A 17,232-nucleotide genomic window follows, 5' to 3' on the forward strand; every position below is an offset into this window, starting at 1 on the left:
CTTCAAAATCTAGTAATGACCTCCGTATGTCTTTATAAATTGTGGCACTATTAGTGGGGATTCTCACATAAGGTATTTTTAGCAAGTTGCTTTTAATAGTCAAGCAACTACTTTTATTTTTTTTAAAGGATCCCATTAAATTAAAATCCCTTGTCACAATAAAAATAGTACTGAACCTGGTAATATTTAATAAATGTAGCATTCATTCACACCATAAGAGTAGAACTAAATTGTAAAGGTTTAGTTACGGTGGCAATATAGCTTCCCATAAGAGAAATGTACATAAATGAAAAATGTTACATAAATGGTACCTGTGACAGTTATTTAGTGATCCAACACTTAACTTGTGCACCACAAATCAAGTTTTCTAGTTATTATATATATGTATACAAAATATATACACACACACACACATATATATATATACATATATATAAATATATATAACATTTTTTTATCTTAAAATTTACCTTTGAAAAAAATGTGCACTTGAACAGACTCACTAAGGCCACTCATGCTATAGATACCTACGATTGCAATTGAAGTACAGTATTATTAAAAACAAAATCCTAAAGCACACTCCTTCGAAATCACCAACAGGGAAAAACTGTTTTCACTGCCTAAGACTTTCCTGAGATTTGGGGACAAAAACATACCTAGTGTTGTTCCATGTGGTGATTAATCTAGATTTCAGGGTTTTTTCCAGATTTTTTTTTTCTTGGCAAGAACTGAGTTTCTCCAAAGCCAAAAGTTTAAATGTGCATTCATTTCTGTGACAAGAAAATAAAACCCCAAAAGGAAATCTGGACTTACAAGTAAGCATTTTTCTGGCAAAAAGTTTTGCCACGAGCAGTAGTTTGTAGGTAGCACAGGCAACAAAATATAGGAATTTACAAACCAAGGAGCATCTCATACACTTTGCTTCTCGCTAAATTCTTGTTTAAAATAAAGTTTATGCTAGCAGTTTGGGTGTCTTAGGAGTATGTTTTCTGCCTAGTATTTTGCCAGCGCATGGGAAAACAGGAAGTAGAATATGCATTGTCCAGTACTATAGAAGCAGCACAGTTTAGCATTTGGGGGAATCATTTTTAGGACGTCCTAAGCCATGACCCACTTTTTCTAACAAGTTAGGCCCAACACAAACTTTGTATGTCCTTCCCCCCAGCCCTGACAAATAGAAATCTACCTTGTATGCACTAAGTTTAAACAACAGGTTTCAAGATAACAAACAAGAGTGAGTGTCCTGTTACAAAGTAGCAGCAGAGATTTGTTGGTTAATAGGTGGTAAAAATGCTCTAAGCAGAGCCTGCTTAGGGGAACCATTAACAGCCTACAGCCTAATAAAACATATGTGAACCCTTAATCTTAATTCAGAGCTGTGTTAAATGAGTGCTTATCAACACAATGAACCTCAGCGGTGCTAAACCTTAAATAGATGACTGGGGAAGAGAAGGAATAAAATAGGGGATGGTAGGAATGTCCTCTAAAACCATAACGCTTTTGAACACAATGTAACTGTTAAAGAATTCACGAAAGTGAAATGTTTTCCAAGCACTGAGTAAGTATAAGAGACAGTTTAATTGATTTCATTGAGTCTTTCACTCTTTAATGGTCACTTTCATCTTTTTTCAGTCATACAGTGCTCCCCTATTAAAGGAGAAAGCTACCACTTACCAGGGAATTCGTCTTCATTAACACCAGAAATCACTAAAATAAACTGAAAAGTCCCTCTTTCTTTTCACCTTTTCTCTTTCTCTGAAAATAGGAAAGTTTGCATAAAATCATGAAGGTTAATGAGTTCATGTAAACCTACATCAAAGTGATGTTAAGGCATCTACCATATTTTCAAAGATGAAACCCAGCTCTTTTTCCCTTCCATACACTCAGACTTTTTCCATTCTCTTGTTTAAAAGCATTTTGATATATTTTATGTTTAAAATAGTTTCTATATTCCCTTGTTACTATGCCTATAATATGAGCATATACCATATAGCATTCATATATCATGAATTCTGGGGGAGGTTGGGTGGGTGTGGAAATGAAACTGTCACTGTCTACTTGGATCCTAATCCATCCTCTCACTGGGGAGCCTTAGCCTATTATTTTTCTACCTACCAATAAAAGGACATACTACCTGATTTTGTGGTGTTTAAAATTTGTTGGTTACCAAGTCTATTACAGAAAGTATTTTCCCAAAGTTAAAACTATATTTAGACCCTACTTTTTGATATACATATATGTAGAAATATATATGTGACTTTTCTTTAATTCTTTCTACAAATACACATATTTAACAAAATAATTTCTTTCTTTGTTTTCAGAATTTTTTTACCTCATGATTTTAGGATTTATACTTACAATGAAGAGGGGTTTTTATCCTCCCTTGTTCCCTTTTTTAAGGTATGGCTTAGACATAGTCATTAGATTTGTAATTCCCTTACAACTTTATCGAGTGATTTAGAGTGACTTTTTATGTATCTCTATTTTTGAGCAAAACAATTTTAAGGATAATTTACTCTCTTTGAAGGTCATGTTTTATTAGACTTAATGTGCACACATCAACGTTTTGAAGGCAGTGGTTTTTGGGGTCATGAACATCTGTTTATATCTTGGAGTCAATTAGTCACAAAAGAGGTGCTGATTAGAGCTTGAAAGAGTCTTTATGACTTAGATTAAGAACAATTATCTCTGAATGCGAATGTATATCCAGAAGGTTAGTGCTGAGAATTTGAGGGGCACTCTAAAAGCTTTCATGAGAGATTCTAACCAATTAAGGAAAATAATTAAAGTCAACTAATTAAGTACTTACTGTGTGTAGAGCCCTAAGTTCTCAGTACTGGGGAAGATACAATGTTTAGCTAAGACACATTCCCTGCCTGGAACTTACAGTCTAACAAAGTAGATAATACACATAGATAAGTGTAACATATGATAATTACATTAGGGAGGTGCAAAAAAGTGTATTGAGAGGTAGTGTGGTATAGTAGATAGAGTACTGGACTTGGGTCAGAAAAAACTACATTTGAATATTGCCTCAGGCACTTACTGCCTGTTTGACCTTGGACCTCTATGTCCTTATTTGTAAAATGGCAGAGTTGAACTCAATCAACTCTAAGATGTATTTTAGTTTTAAGTCTATTATACTATTATAAAAGAAAATGCCATGTGATATCCAAGCATTTGACTTGAGCTTTGAAGAATGGGTGGAAATTCAAAAAGTGAACAGGAAGAATGAAGCTAAGTCTTCCCAAATGTTAACAAATTATAAAGGTTTTAATTATGACCTGAAAACCAGGTGAGCTAGGTTCAGAGAGTCATCATCAGGAACATTAGCTATGAAATTGAAAAAAAATCATTTTTGGTCACAGCAACTCAAGAAAGCCATTTACAAAGGCATGTAAGAGCTATAATCTCTCTCAGTGGAGGGAGTACACACATTAGTTCAATTCAACAAGCACTGAATTACTTTGAGAGATGCAGCTTCATGTTCAGATCCTTATGGCCTCGCATCTAGACTGTTGTAATAGCTGTCTATTGATTGCCCTGTCTCAAGTCTCACTCCTCTCTCCTCTCACTCCTCCTCACTCCAAAGTGATTTTCCTAAAGCAGTGGCCTGACCATGTTACTCTCCTGCCCGTTATCAATAAGCTGTAGTAACTCTCTAGTACCCTTTGGATTAAATACAAAGTTCTCTCTGCCATTTAAAACCTTTTCTAACTTGGTTCCTATTAGCTTTCCAACCTCGTTCATTACTACCCTCCATGCACTGGCCCAATTGGGCTTTCTTGCTGTTCCTCACATATGTCACTCCATCTTTCTCACTCTTTTGCTTTGTACGGGTTGTCCCCTGGAATGATCTCTTTCCTCACATCTGCTGTTAAGTTATAGCATTCTTGCTGTTTCCTGAATGTTGCCTTCTCTTTCCATCCTCTGTGCTCATGATTCCTTCATACCTCTCTGCCTTGTAGAATACCTAGCTTTCTTCAAAGGCTTATATCATATGTCATATCCTGTGGGAAGGTTTTTCCTGATTTCCCTACTTAGTGCTTAATTTCCTCCAATTATGTTTTATTTACATATTGCGTATCCCAGTAGAATATAAGCTCTTTGAGATCAGAGACTGTTTTTTTTTTTTTACATTTTTTGTCTTGGAGTCCACAGTACCTTGCCCAGTGCCTTTTATGTGATGGGAATTTAATAAACATGTTGAATTGAATTGAATTTTTGGAGCACTGCACTTAGAGATAATTAACAATAAAAATATTTGACAAAGTGGACTAAAATTTTCCTTAAATAATATACAATAACTACTTTTATTGAGGAGATGATAAAAGTACAAATACAAGTTTTTCAGTTAAGGCTGTGTAAAAATACACAGACATTTTTCTATTTGGGTTGTATCTCCTACTTTAAAAAATAAAGATGTGGTAGGAAGAATAACATAAGGCAATTTTTAATCAGTTAAAATCTAAAGATGCATAGAATAACAGAGAAAATTAGAGTCTCTCTATATATTTATTAGCCTATGGAGAAAATGCTACCAAACTGGTTCTTTTCCAACCAAGTGCTTTTCTGATGTTGGAAATATGCCACGTTAACTGGTAATTATGAATAATATATGTTTATATGAGATACATATGTAATATCCCAATTAATGTTCGTTTCTTCTAGTGGAGGCAGGGAACCGTAACAGTGAAGTCTAAGAGGGGATCCTAGGATCTAAGCATGCCCTATTCATAGTGTGGTTGATTTAGTATATTCTGAATATCATTTGAAAAATCATAAGGTGATTTTAATATGGTGGAATCAAATCTTTGGGCGCCCCTTATGTCAACAAATTACTCTATTTGTATTTAATTTTCAGAATTTTTGCTTCTACGAAGGGCATGTGGCATACTTCCCAAAATCACTTGTGACGCTTAGCATCTGTTCTGGAATCAGGTCATGGACATATCCTTTTTATTTATTATTATTTATTTATTTTTAAATTTTTTTAAATTTTTAGGCAGTTGGGGTTAAGTGATTTGCCCCGGGGTCACACAGCTAGTAAGTGTCCAGTGTTTGATCTGAGGCTGCATTTGAACTCAGGTCCTCCTGACTTCAGGGCCTGTCCTCTATCTACTGCACCACCTAGGTGGCCCTGACATATCCTTTTTATTCATTATAGAATGTTAAATATGAAAAATCCTCTTTTACTTTATTATATTCAAAAGTATAAATGGGGAGAATGCATGATGGGGAGCAATTATCTAAGATGTGGAAGTGGAATGGGAATGGTTTATTCCTTCTGTCCTGAAAATATTAGCAAGTAGACACTGATAGTATAATAATGATACTAAACAACATAAAAAATGTTTTGTTTTGTTTTGTTTGTAATATCAATTGAAGTGGCTCTGTTTCTGTGCCAGTTTCAAAAATGGTTTCGGATTTGCCTGTCACCCACAGGGATCACGGTTTTCCTCATACTTAATAAATCTGTGCTGTCATTGATTCAGAGGTTTCCTCCTATAGTACAGATCACAATTTAACCATGCTAGCTTTTCCTGTTTAACTCCTGTCCAAGTACTCCAAAAAATTCTCCAAATAGATTCCGCTCCACCTGCTAAAGGCTTTCCTTACTTTTCCCTGACACTGTGAGTGGAACATTCTTACTGTCCACTGATCTTTACTTTGTATTATACATTGCCTTGATGATGTCTTTCACTCCTTTTTTTCAGATTTCTTTGGCAATTTTGTATTACAGCCAGCTTACATCCACTATGCAGTTCATTATTTTAGTCATAGTTAGCTCTTTCTGCCACAGAGCAACATTCTTACAATATTGATATAGAACAGATGGGCCTCTGCTCTCAAAGAAAGCTTGTAGTTAGTAAAAGATCATTATGATTTCCCAAAAGCAGTTGGGCAATATATGTTGAATGGTGTGATTCTCAGCACACTTTTGTAAAGTTTGGTAAATGTGTTGCCACCTTAACCCCCATTTTTCTCATTCTGAGGTATCCTTGGTAGAACTCTTTACTATTTTCCTTATACTGAAGTTTTAATTTTAATTATTTTAAATGTGGTGTTTGGATTTATAGAGGTTGGTTACAATTTGAAAATTTCACATATGGAATTGAACCTCTGGAGTCTTCAGCAGGATTTGAGCATGTGGTTTATCAAGTAAGAAATGAAAACACAGATGTCTTTCTATATGCTGAAAACGATATGAATATGAAGTCAAGAAGGTTGCCCTATGAACTCCAGATGGTTAATGTAAGTGATGATTTGCTGCAATTATGCCATTTGTAGAATATAAACAATATTCTTTGTCACCTACAGAATACATGTCATAGTCCGAGGTTAAGATTCTTAATCAGCAATTTTTGCCAAGAGATTTCAAAGCATCATGCAGTAGATCTTTGTTGCTTCCTGCTGTTATCATGCCTCCTTAGTGGTTTTTTATTGTCTATACACTTTCTCCTCACTCCCTTGGAGATATGAAGTATCTTCTCCTCACATCAAGATTGGGAGACCCTATCTTAGTGAGGGCTTATTAGGTGGGAGATGAAGAGCATAAAAAAGATTTAGAGTCAAAGAATTTAAATCTGGAAGGGGACTGAGAGATCACAAGTGAACCTTACTTTATTGATAAAGAAACTGAGGCCAGGAGAGATATGCTGTCTTGTCCCAAGCTCACAAAAGTTAGTGTCATGCTTCCTTCTCTCCTTTCACAAGAATTTACTGAACACCTATAGTATTCATAGAATGTATGTACTGCTTTGAATATTACTTGACTAAGTCATTTTTCATTTTATATTACAAGATGACTATAACACAGTGGGATCAGATCCTTGATCACCTGGCATAACTAGTTAATCACCCACTTGCTTGTTAAAATGCTTTTACAAAGAAATCAGTTGCATATTCGTTTACGTGTTAGGGAAGGAAGGTAATGTAGTTGGCTCCCTCAATGAAAATTCAGGAACACTGAATTCTAAATTCTACTCTGTCTGTTATTTCTTCTTTCTTTGGATAAGTTCATGATTTGTTTAGGAGTCCAAGCATTGCATGAATAAATAATTATTATAAAATACCTTGTACAAAAAAAGAGGGGAAAATTATTCCTCTTCTTTTTGAATGAACATAATTTGTTTATTCTTTTGTTTTTTCTTAAGTCTCTCTGAAAGACATTCGATATCTTTTGTTTTCACATCACTTTGATTTCTGAATTTATCCTTCCTTCCTCTCCTATCCACTTAATCATCTTTTATAACAAAGATCTAATGAGAAAGAGAAAAAAAATCAGTAAAATGATAAAATACATCAACTAAGTCTAACAGTATTTGCAATGTTCCATACTTATGGGCCCCCAACCTCTGCATTTTTTCATCTCTTCTTCAAGAACAAGTTCTATGATTATAAGTATTTAGCATTCAGTTTTGGTTTTGGTTTCATTGTTATTTTTGGTTGGTCTTTCCACTTACGCTGTTTTAGTCAGTTTGGAAATTGTTTTTCTGGTTTTGCTGATTTAAGATTATATGTGAATTTAGATTGAGTCAAGCAAATAGTCTTTACTCCAGTTCTCGGGTGACATGGAGTTCACTAAAATTTAGGATAATTCAGTAAATATTTATTGTACTAGCTAGTCTAATGTAGAGGCCAGAGCAGGAAATTGACCATCAGACCTGGATTCAAAGCCTCATTCTGTTGCTTACTACCTGTATGACACTGGAGAAGTCACTTAATCTCTCTGGATCTCAGCTTGCCTATAAAATAAGAGAGATGGATTAGATGATAGAAATTGATATGAATTAGAGGTATTATAATCATTTTACAGAAGAATGTATGAAGGACTTATGGTCAGCACAGCTAAGCAAGTGTCAGAATTGGAATTGGAAGTCAGCTGTCTCCTGATTCCAAGACTCTTTCTATCATACTACTCTGATTTCTCAGACAGCACTAAATGCTATGTTTCTCTGGCCTTTTAATGTATCTTTTAAGTTTAGAGTATTATCCTATTGGTAATAGAATGTTACGATAATTTGTGGCAGAGGCAAATTTCAGTACTAGATTGTGGATAACCTCTAATGGCAGACCTAAGAGTTCGAATAGTGGTAGCCCTTGTAGGATCCAAATGATAAGTCATGAAGAGGTTTTAATAGCCTGTCTGAGTTGTTTCTAGGGATGCAAACTGAACAAATTATTACTTCCCTATGTGTTTCTAAAATGAACTATAAATCCTAGAATAACCCTGAAGAATTTCAACCTGGGGTCATATTAGCCTAAAGTTTTTTTTTTTGGTGAGGCAGTTGGGGTTAAGTGAGTTGTCCAGAGTCACAAAACTAGGAAGTATTATGTGTCTGAGGCCAGATTTGAATTCAGTTCCTCCTGAGTCTAGGGACGATGCTCTATCCATTAGCCAAAACTTTCTTAGAAAATTAGTCACCTTTTCCCCAGTCCTTCTTTATCCATAGTCCCCAGGTGTTTTAAAACCTTGAAAAGCTCCTTTGATGTCCTATATATAGCACAATCTCACTATAGTGATTTATATGGGGGATTCTTAGAAACTTGACCCAATACTTGTGGGGAAAATTGGTTATGGGATGGAGAATAGTGCCCTTTAGTGAGCATCACATTAACTGTTGGATTTATCAATGAAGATAAAAGCCAGCAAATCTTACCAGGACTTTTTTTTTTTGAAGAGTGTATTTTACAGCACAGTCACTTCCCAATGACTACCCCTCCACCAAATTTTACCTTGTAATGAAAAAGTATAGTCAAGCAAAACAAATCAACATATTAAGCTTGCCTAAAAATGTATGATCCATTTTCACACCTATAGTTTACTGCTTCTCTGCTGAGGACACATGCTTCTCCATCAGTCCTCTAAAGTCGTGATTGGTTACTTCATTGATCAGCATTCTCAAGTCTTTTAATGTTGTTTTTCTTTACATTATTGTGGTCATTGTATAAAATTGTTATCCTGGTTCTGATCCTGATAACTGATCCTGACCCAGAATCAGCTCATTCAGATCTTTCAAAGTTTTCTTAATGCTTCATCTCTTCAATGAACACCCACTTTCTTTTTAATTCCTTGCTATTGCAAAAGTATTATTGTGTATTTTTAATATATGGGACATTTCACTCTGTGTTTGACCTACTTAGGCTATATGGCTAGTAGTGGCATGGTGAGGTCAAAGGGTATGTACACTTTAGTACCTCTTTTTTCCTTTAGCATAATTCCTAATTGTTTTCCAGAATGGGTAGACTGTTAGTTATTTGGAGAGGTCTTTCATATAATGATGAAAGCTTTCATTTTTTTGGTTGAAAACTACCTGTTCATATCCTTTGATCATTTATCTGTTGAGAATTGACTCTTGTTTATATATCTTTGTATCATTTGCATTCTTATGCATTTGTAACATTATATTATTGAAAATATGGAGAGTTGTTTACATAAAACCCTTATGGAGAAGATTTAGTAGTTAGCAGGTGTTTAAATCTTAGTTCTCTTATTATTTCTGAAAGGGCAGTCAATGCATATCATACCAGGCAACTCAATGCTACAGAAAAACTAGAGATTCAGTCACTTCTAAGCATTGGGTGGGTATTGTTCGCTACAGGAATGGCTAAAAGTGGAATTTCAGTTTTAGCAGATACTTCAGATTTATCTGCACAATATTATTGACAATATGTTCATTGAATTGTAGACACTAACACCTGATGTTATCCCAGGCCCCTAAGGAATTTCTGCACCATTGAGAGTGGGATTGGCTGTAGGACCAGGAGCAGTTTTCCCCAAACCTTTGGCTCTGCTCATTCACTTAGGTATCTTGTTCATGTGTCCTGCCTGCTTCATTTCATGTATGTTTACAAGGAAAAGGTCTCCCAATAGGCTTAATCCTATTGGATTTCTTTGAGACATGTGGGAGTAATTGGCCCTCTTAAAAGCCATATTGAGGCAGCAAGTTTGTGCAGTACTTAGAGTGCTCTAGTGTTTTTGCCCTGGGTTTTATTTACTTAGCGACTATTCATGAACAACATTGGTATGTATTTCTTTTTCTCTTTGCTTTATCCTTCCCTGGTTTAGGTTTTAGGAATATGTTAATTTCACAAAAAAGAATTTGTTAATATGTTTTATTTCTAATTTCTGAGAATAATTATATCATACATGTTAATTGTTCTCTAAAAGTTAGGTAGAATTCTTCTTTAAAGACATTAGAAGCTAGATGGTGTAATGGATGCAATGTTGAACCTTGGGTCAGGAAGTCCTGAGTTTGAATAATGTCTCAATCACTTATTATCTGTGTGAACTAGGGTAAAATATATAACCTCTCTTTGCTTCAGTTTCCTCATTTGTAAAATGGGGATAATAATAGCACCAGCCTACCAGAGTTGTTGTGAGGATCAAATGAAATAACATACGTAAAGCATTTTGCAAGCCTTAAACCACCACATAAATGCTGGTTATTATTAATATTGATAAAATATGTCCCCCTCAAATGCCTGGGGCTGCCATGGGGTGCCAGAGTCCTTACAATTAGGCAAATGGGTACCTGTGGTGGGGGGGTAGGTGGCTCAGCAAAATCCATAGTTGGGTAGGTTTAGGGGATGGTCTCAATGTCCACTCATGTGTCCACTGTCCTTCCTTTGACCTCATGGCCCCCCAACTCTTCAGCCCCTCTGCCTTCACCCTAGTGCCTAGTATTCTCATTCATTCATTCATTCATTCATTCATTCATTCATTCATTCATTTAACAAAGGCCTACTGAGGCCTGTTCTGTCCCAGACTCTGTTACTGGTATTGAAGGCTACTAAAAAGAGGCACCTATTCAGTTTAATATCAACACTACGTGATGGTGGACTCAGAAGAGGGGGAAGCTATGGATGAAATTACATTTAAAAGTAACACTGTGTTGTCTGATGTGCATCTAAACGCCCCAAACAAAAGATACCTCATGATTTGTCTGAACGCTGTTGGCCAACCTGTTTTTCTGTCACAATTTAACTATCTCTGGAACAAAGATTCTAGGAAATATGCTTAAGTTAGGAGTAAAAATCAAAAAGACATTCAAAGAGAAAATACCATACATGATGACAGCAGTATTCAGGAATCCTATGGCAAGAAAGCAGTGGTATAGATTTTCTTAAGAAGAATGAAACTCAGACTCACCATTGTACAAGCTTCGAAGCTCTGTTGGATGATGATAGTGACTTGGAAGTGGTAAGAAGACCATGGGTTGTCTTTGAGACAAAAAAAAAAAAGATCCTTCAAGAAATAAGATGCACCCGAAAATTCTAGCCCAGGGAGCAGAAAATGTCACTGAAGAAAGTTACAGTGGAGCACACCATGGCCATTCCCTCTGGAAGAGGTTGGCAGAGAGGTGTAATGAGGAACTTTCTTTCTGATGACTACATCCTGTTCCAATGTGACCTATTCAAAAGTTGCACTGGGCACAAGCTTGGAGCTGGCACCAGGACTGCCAACATCATCACAGCAATGGTTGCTAAGACTGTTTATTGCACAGCTATGGGTGAAGATTTTATGGCTCTGTGTGAACAGAATGTTGCCCTAAATAGGCACCTGACTGCTATAGGAGAAAGTACAGTTAAGGTTGAATAATTGGATTGGCTGAAAGATTAGTTGTGTGCTGATCCTCAAGTTCCTTTCAGTTGTTCTGAAAAGGAAATTTCTCTCTTACGGGCTCAGACTACTATCATAATGGCAGCTGATGGTTTTTTTATGATGATCTCACAGATGCTTTATTTAAAATATTCTACAGAGTTATAATGCTTGTACAATTGCTTACCAATAGAGAGAAGATTAAACTTCACACTTAGATATTTGTACATTATATGTGAAACTTTTGGTCAGTTACAGTCTGCATAGACAGAGGACACAGGTATGAGGTGATTATGTTGGGAAGATGTCCAAAAAAAGAATATAGGCGTAAGAAAGAGAGATACACTGGGAGAAGGGGGAAGAGGAAAGTAGAATGGGACACATAAAGGAGATGTGCAAGGAAGAGCTTGAACTTCACATCAGAATTCGTTCAAAGAAGAAAGAATATACACACACACACACACACACACACATACACGTACACACACTCATTTGGGTGTATATATATGTGTGTATATATATATATATATACGTGTATATATATGTAGTTCAGAATTGGTTCAAAGAGGGAAGAATATGTATGTATATATATATATATTTATACTCATTTGGATATATATATATATATATATATATATATATATGTATGTATGTGTGTATACACACACACATACACACATATACACACTCATTTGGGTATAGATATCTGTCTTATGCAATAGGGAGTTAGGAAGAGAAGAGGAAGGGATGTATGAGGGCAGATTATTAGGGGAAGGGAGAATTGGGGAGGCAGTAGTTGAAAGAAAGACAGACTTTTGAAGAGGCACAGGATAAAAAGAGAGAAGAGAGAGAAAAGAAAGAGAGAGAGAGAGAGAGAGAGAGAGAGAGAGAGAGAGAGAGAGAGAGAGAGAGAGAGAGAAATAGATAGAGGGAAATACAGAATGATCATTAACTGTGAATGTGAATGGCATGAACTAACTCACAGAATGGAAGCAGATAGCAGAATGAATTTAAAACCAGAATCCAAAAATGTGTACAAGAGACACACTTGGGTTATAAAGATGCACACAGAGTTGAAATGAAGGGCTAGAGCAGAGTCTATTATGCTTCTTCTGAAGTGAAGAGGGCAGGGGACAATCATGATCTCAGAGAAAGCAAAAGCAAAATTAAATCTAGTTGAGAGACTTAGGAAAACTATTTTGCTAAAAAAAAAAGTACCATAGACAATGAAATGATATTAAAAATTGAGGTAGATTTTTCTAATAAGGCTTCCATTTATCAAATATATAGAGAACTGAGTCAATTTTATAAAAATAAGAGCCATTTCCAAATTGATAAATGGTTAAAGGACATGAACAGGCAATTTTTAGAAGAAATCAAACCTATCTATAGCCATGCAAAAAAAATGCTGTAAATCACCACTGATTAGAGAAAGGCAAATTAAAACAACTCTGAGGTACTACCTCATACCTATTAGAAAAGACAAATGCTGGAGGGGATGAGGGAAAATATGAACATTAATGAATTGTTGGTAGAATAGTGAATTGGTCCAGCTGGATTCTAGAGAACAATCTGGAGCTATGCTCAAAGGGCCATAAAGCTCTGTGTACCCTTTGATCCAGCAATACTGCTAGTAGGTCTGTACCCCAAAGAGGTCAAAGAAAAAGGAAAAATACAAATATTTATAGCTCCTCTTTTTGTGGTGACAAAGAATTGGAAATTGAGGAGATGCTCATTGATTGGGGAATGGCTGAACAAGTTGTGGCATATGATTGTGATGAAGTACTATTGTGGTGTAAGAAACGATGAGGTGAGTGGTTTCAGAAAAAAACAGAAAAAAACCAAAAAAATAACATGGCAAGGCCAAATGAACTGATACAAAGTGAAATGAGAAGAACCAGTGGATCGTTGTGCACAGTAACAGCAATATTGTAATGATGATCAACTCTGAAAGACTTGACTACTCTGATCAATACAATAATCCAAGGACTCATGATGAAGAAATTCTATCCACCTCCATAGAGAGAACTGATGAACTCTGAATGCAAATTGAGATATACTTTTCTTAATTTCTTTTATTTTTTTTTGCTTTTTTTTGCTTTTTTTTTGCAATATGGCTAATATGGAAATGTGTTTTGCATATTTCACATGTACAGTTGACATCATATTGTTTGACTTCTTAGTGGGTTCGGGAAGGTGAAAGGGAGAGAGGGAAAGAATCTGGAACTTACAATTGAAAAAGAAAAGAATGTTAAAAATAAGTAAATAATAAATATTTTAAAAGTGGTAAGGAAGGAGGCTTAGCAATATTACATCTCAGCTATACTACAAAGTAATAATCATCAAAGTAATTTGGTACTAGTTAAAAATAGAGGGATCAGTGGAATAGATTAGGTATACAACATATATGTGGAAAGGAATCTAGTAGCCTAGGGTTTGAAAAACACGATGACTATAGCTACTGGGGTGAAAGCTCACTATTCAACAGAAAACTTTGAAAACTTTAAAGCTGTATGGCAGAAACTAGGTATGCAGGGCTTCTTAAACTTTTTTCTGCTGGAGACACCTTCAGTGCTTCTTAAACTGACCCACTGTTTAAGAAGCACTGGACTATACAGTACCAACTCACATCATATACCAAGATAAGCTTTAAATAAATATGTGACTTGGACATCAGAGGAGCAAGGAAAAAAATAACTTTCAAGTCTATGCATAGGGGAAGAGTTTATGACCAAGCAGGGGAATAGTGAACATTAGAAAGGAAAAATGAATAATTTTGATTACATACATGATGAATGTAGCTAAAATTAGAAGGGAAACAGATAACTTCTATAAAACAACCTTTGCAGCAATTTTCTATGATAAAGGCTGTATTTCTAAAATATATAGGGAGCTGATTCAAATTTATAAAAATCATAGCCATTTCTCAATTGATAAATGGTCAAAAGATATGAACAAGCAGTTCTCAGGGATGAAATCCAAGCTAGTGTTAGCTAGATGAACATGTAAAAAGATGCTCCAAAATCATTAAAATTAGAAAAAGGCAAAATTAATGCAACTCTAAAATTCTACCTTACACCTATGAGATTTTTCAAAATTGAAAAAAAGGGAAAATGACAAATACTAAAGAGGCTGTAGGAAATGAGATACATTGATGTACTGCTGCTTTGAGCTGTAGATTGCTGTGAAAGCTTTGAATTGCTCACCATTCTGAAAAGCACTTTGGAGCTATGCCTCTAAAGTTATTAAACTGTGTGAATTCTTTGACCCATCAATGTCACTACTAGGCCTATTTCCTAATAAAATAAAAGAAAAAATGAAAAATACCCATGTATGCAAATTTATTTATAACTGCTATTTTTTTGTGTGTGACAAAGAACTAGAAATGAAAGGATTATCTATCAGTTGGCGAATGGCTAATCAAGTTCTGGCATATGAATGTAATGGAATGTTATTGTGCAACAAGACATGAAGAAGGAAACAGTTTAGGGACCCCTGGAAAGACTTTTATGAACTGTTAGAAAATGAGTTAGGCAGATCTGGGAGAACAATTTATTTAACAACAAAAACTGCCAAATCCAATGGCTTTTTCTTAGTCCTCATTCTCCTCAAGCTCTTTATAGCTTTTGATACTGTACATAAGCCTGTCCTCCTTGATATTCTCTCTCTCTCTCTGTCTCTCTCTCTCTCTCTCTCTCTCTTTTCTTTTTGGGGGAGGGATGCATTACTCTCTTCTGGTTGTCCTCCTACCTATCAGACTGCTTCTTCTCAGTCTCCTATCCTGGATCCTTATCCAGATCATGACCTCTAACTGTAGGTGTCCCACAGGATTCTGTCCTGATTCTTCTCTTTCTAGACTACTTTACTTGATGATCTCATCAGCTTCCACGGATTTTTACCATCTCTATGCTGATGATTCTCAAATCTAACTATCTTACCCTAACCTTTCTGTTGACCTCCAGTCTTGAATCTTCAACTGCCTTTCAGACATCTCAAACTGGATTTCTAGTAGATATGTTAAACAAAATATGTCCAAAACAGAATTCATTATCTTTCCCCATAAATACTCCCTGCATTACTGTAGAAGGTAACATTGTCTTCCCAGTGACTCAGGCTTGCAATGTAGGAGTCATCCTGTACTTTTCACTGTCTCTTACCTCCCATATCGAATCTGTTGCTAAGGCCTATTGATTTCACCCTTGTAACATCTCTCCAATACATTCCCTTCTTTCCTCTGACACTGCCACCACTCTAGTGCAGACTCTTACTATGTTACACCTGGACTGTTGTGATAACCTGTGGAGTGGGTCTGCTTTCCAAGTCTCTCCACACTACAATCCATCTTCAATTCAGCCATCAAAATACAGGTCCAATCATGTCACCCCACCTACTCAATAAATTCTAGTGGTTCCTTATTACCTCCAGGATCAAATATAAAGTGCTCTGTTTGGTATTCAAAGCCCTTCATAATCTAGCCTCCTCCCCCCTTTCAAGTCTTCTTACACCTTACTTTCTGCCATGTACTCTTTGATCCAGTGACACTGGCCTTCTGGTTGTTCCACAACAAGACATTCCATCTCTAAGTTCCAGGCATTTTCTCCCAGTCCCCCAGGCCTGGAACACTCCACCAACTGATCTCCCAGGCTTGCTTTAAATTCTAACTAAAATCCCATCCTTTATAGAAAGCCTTTCCCAACCCTTCTTAATTCTAGTGCTTCTTCTCTGATAGTTATTTCCTATTTATCTTTTATACAGCTTACTTTATACATATTTGCTTGCATATTGTCCTCCCCATTAGCTTGTGAGCTTCCTAAGAATAGGTTGTTCTTTTGCTGTTTTTTGTATCCCCAGCACTTAACACTTAAGTGCCTGACAGGTAGTGGGTACTTAATAAATATTGATTGATGTAACAACATTGTAAAGATATACAACTCTAATCATCAAGATTACAAGAAGAGCCATGATGAAGCATGTTCCCTGTCTCTTGAAAGAGAGTTGCTGGATTTAGGTGGCAGATCAATACAGATTTTTAGGAAATGGCCAATGTGGGAATTTTGTTTTGCCTGACTTTGTATATTTTTGTAATGGTTTTGTTTTTCTTCTTCCTTTTTATTGGAGGTTGGGAGGTGGTAGAGAGAAAATAGATCTTTGTCAACTGAAAAAAAAAATTAATTAAAAATAAGAAGCTCTTATAGTAATGTAGTCATGTAGTAATTGAGATTTGGATGAGTATTCCCATGGTTGGGTTGTGGTTATCAAATATCCAGTTATTTTTTAGTTTCCAAATGTTCTGCTTATTTCAGTTCATTAATAATACCTTAAAAGGTTCAAAAATTAGATAAAATATATGAGAAATGTTAAATGTTGATATGTTCCTTTGTGGTTTTTTTTTTTATATTTTAGTCCCAGTTAGATTATTTATCATCTTTCTCTGGGTATCTAGAAATGCATGTTGTCGTGGAAAAAAGTCTGGTAAGTCCATTATTTTAATTTCTTTGTCTTTCTTTTCTAACCTTCGTAATACCTTATTTTCCCTCTCCTTTTATTTCCACTGCAAAATGACTAAAATGAAGTCCAAGGGACTGTTTGGAGCAAAGTTGTTTGACACTAATATTGATTTTTTCCCC

At 35.6% G+C, this 17,232-nt stretch overlaps 1 protein-coding gene and 1 pseudogene across 3 annotated transcripts in view; both read left to right on the plus strand.

The window, feature by feature from the left end:
• Nucleotides 1–17,232, plus strand: part of LOC110203206 (disintegrin and metalloproteinase domain-containing protein 2) — a 145,540-nt gene that overhangs the window by 50,524 nt on the left and 77,784 nt on the right. For all 3 annotated transcript variants that reach the window (XM_020979691.2, XM_020979693.2, XM_020979694.2), the window contains exons 4-7: nt 2,322–2,400; nt 4,865–4,941; nt 6,081–6,255; nt 17,009–17,077. In XM_020979691.2, the coding sequence (XP_020835350.1) occupies nt 2,322–2,400; nt 4,865–4,941; nt 6,081–6,255; nt 17,009–17,077 (400 nt within the window). The remainder of the gene's footprint in view (nt 1–2,321; nt 2,401–4,864; nt 4,942–6,080; nt 6,256–17,008; nt 17,078–17,232) is intronic.
• On the plus strand, nt 10,741–12,166 carry LOC110203208 (methyltransferase-like protein 22 pseudogene; annotated as a pseudogene).

This window comes from Phascolarctos cinereus, unplaced genomic scaffold (genome assembly GCF_003287225.1).
Source record: "Phascolarctos cinereus isolate Bilbo 61053 unplaced genomic scaffold, phaCin_HiC Scaffold_2;HRSCAF=192, whole genome shotgun sequence".
NCBI lineage: Eukaryota > Metazoa > Chordata > Mammalia > Diprotodontia > Phascolarctidae > Phascolarctos > Phascolarctos cinereus.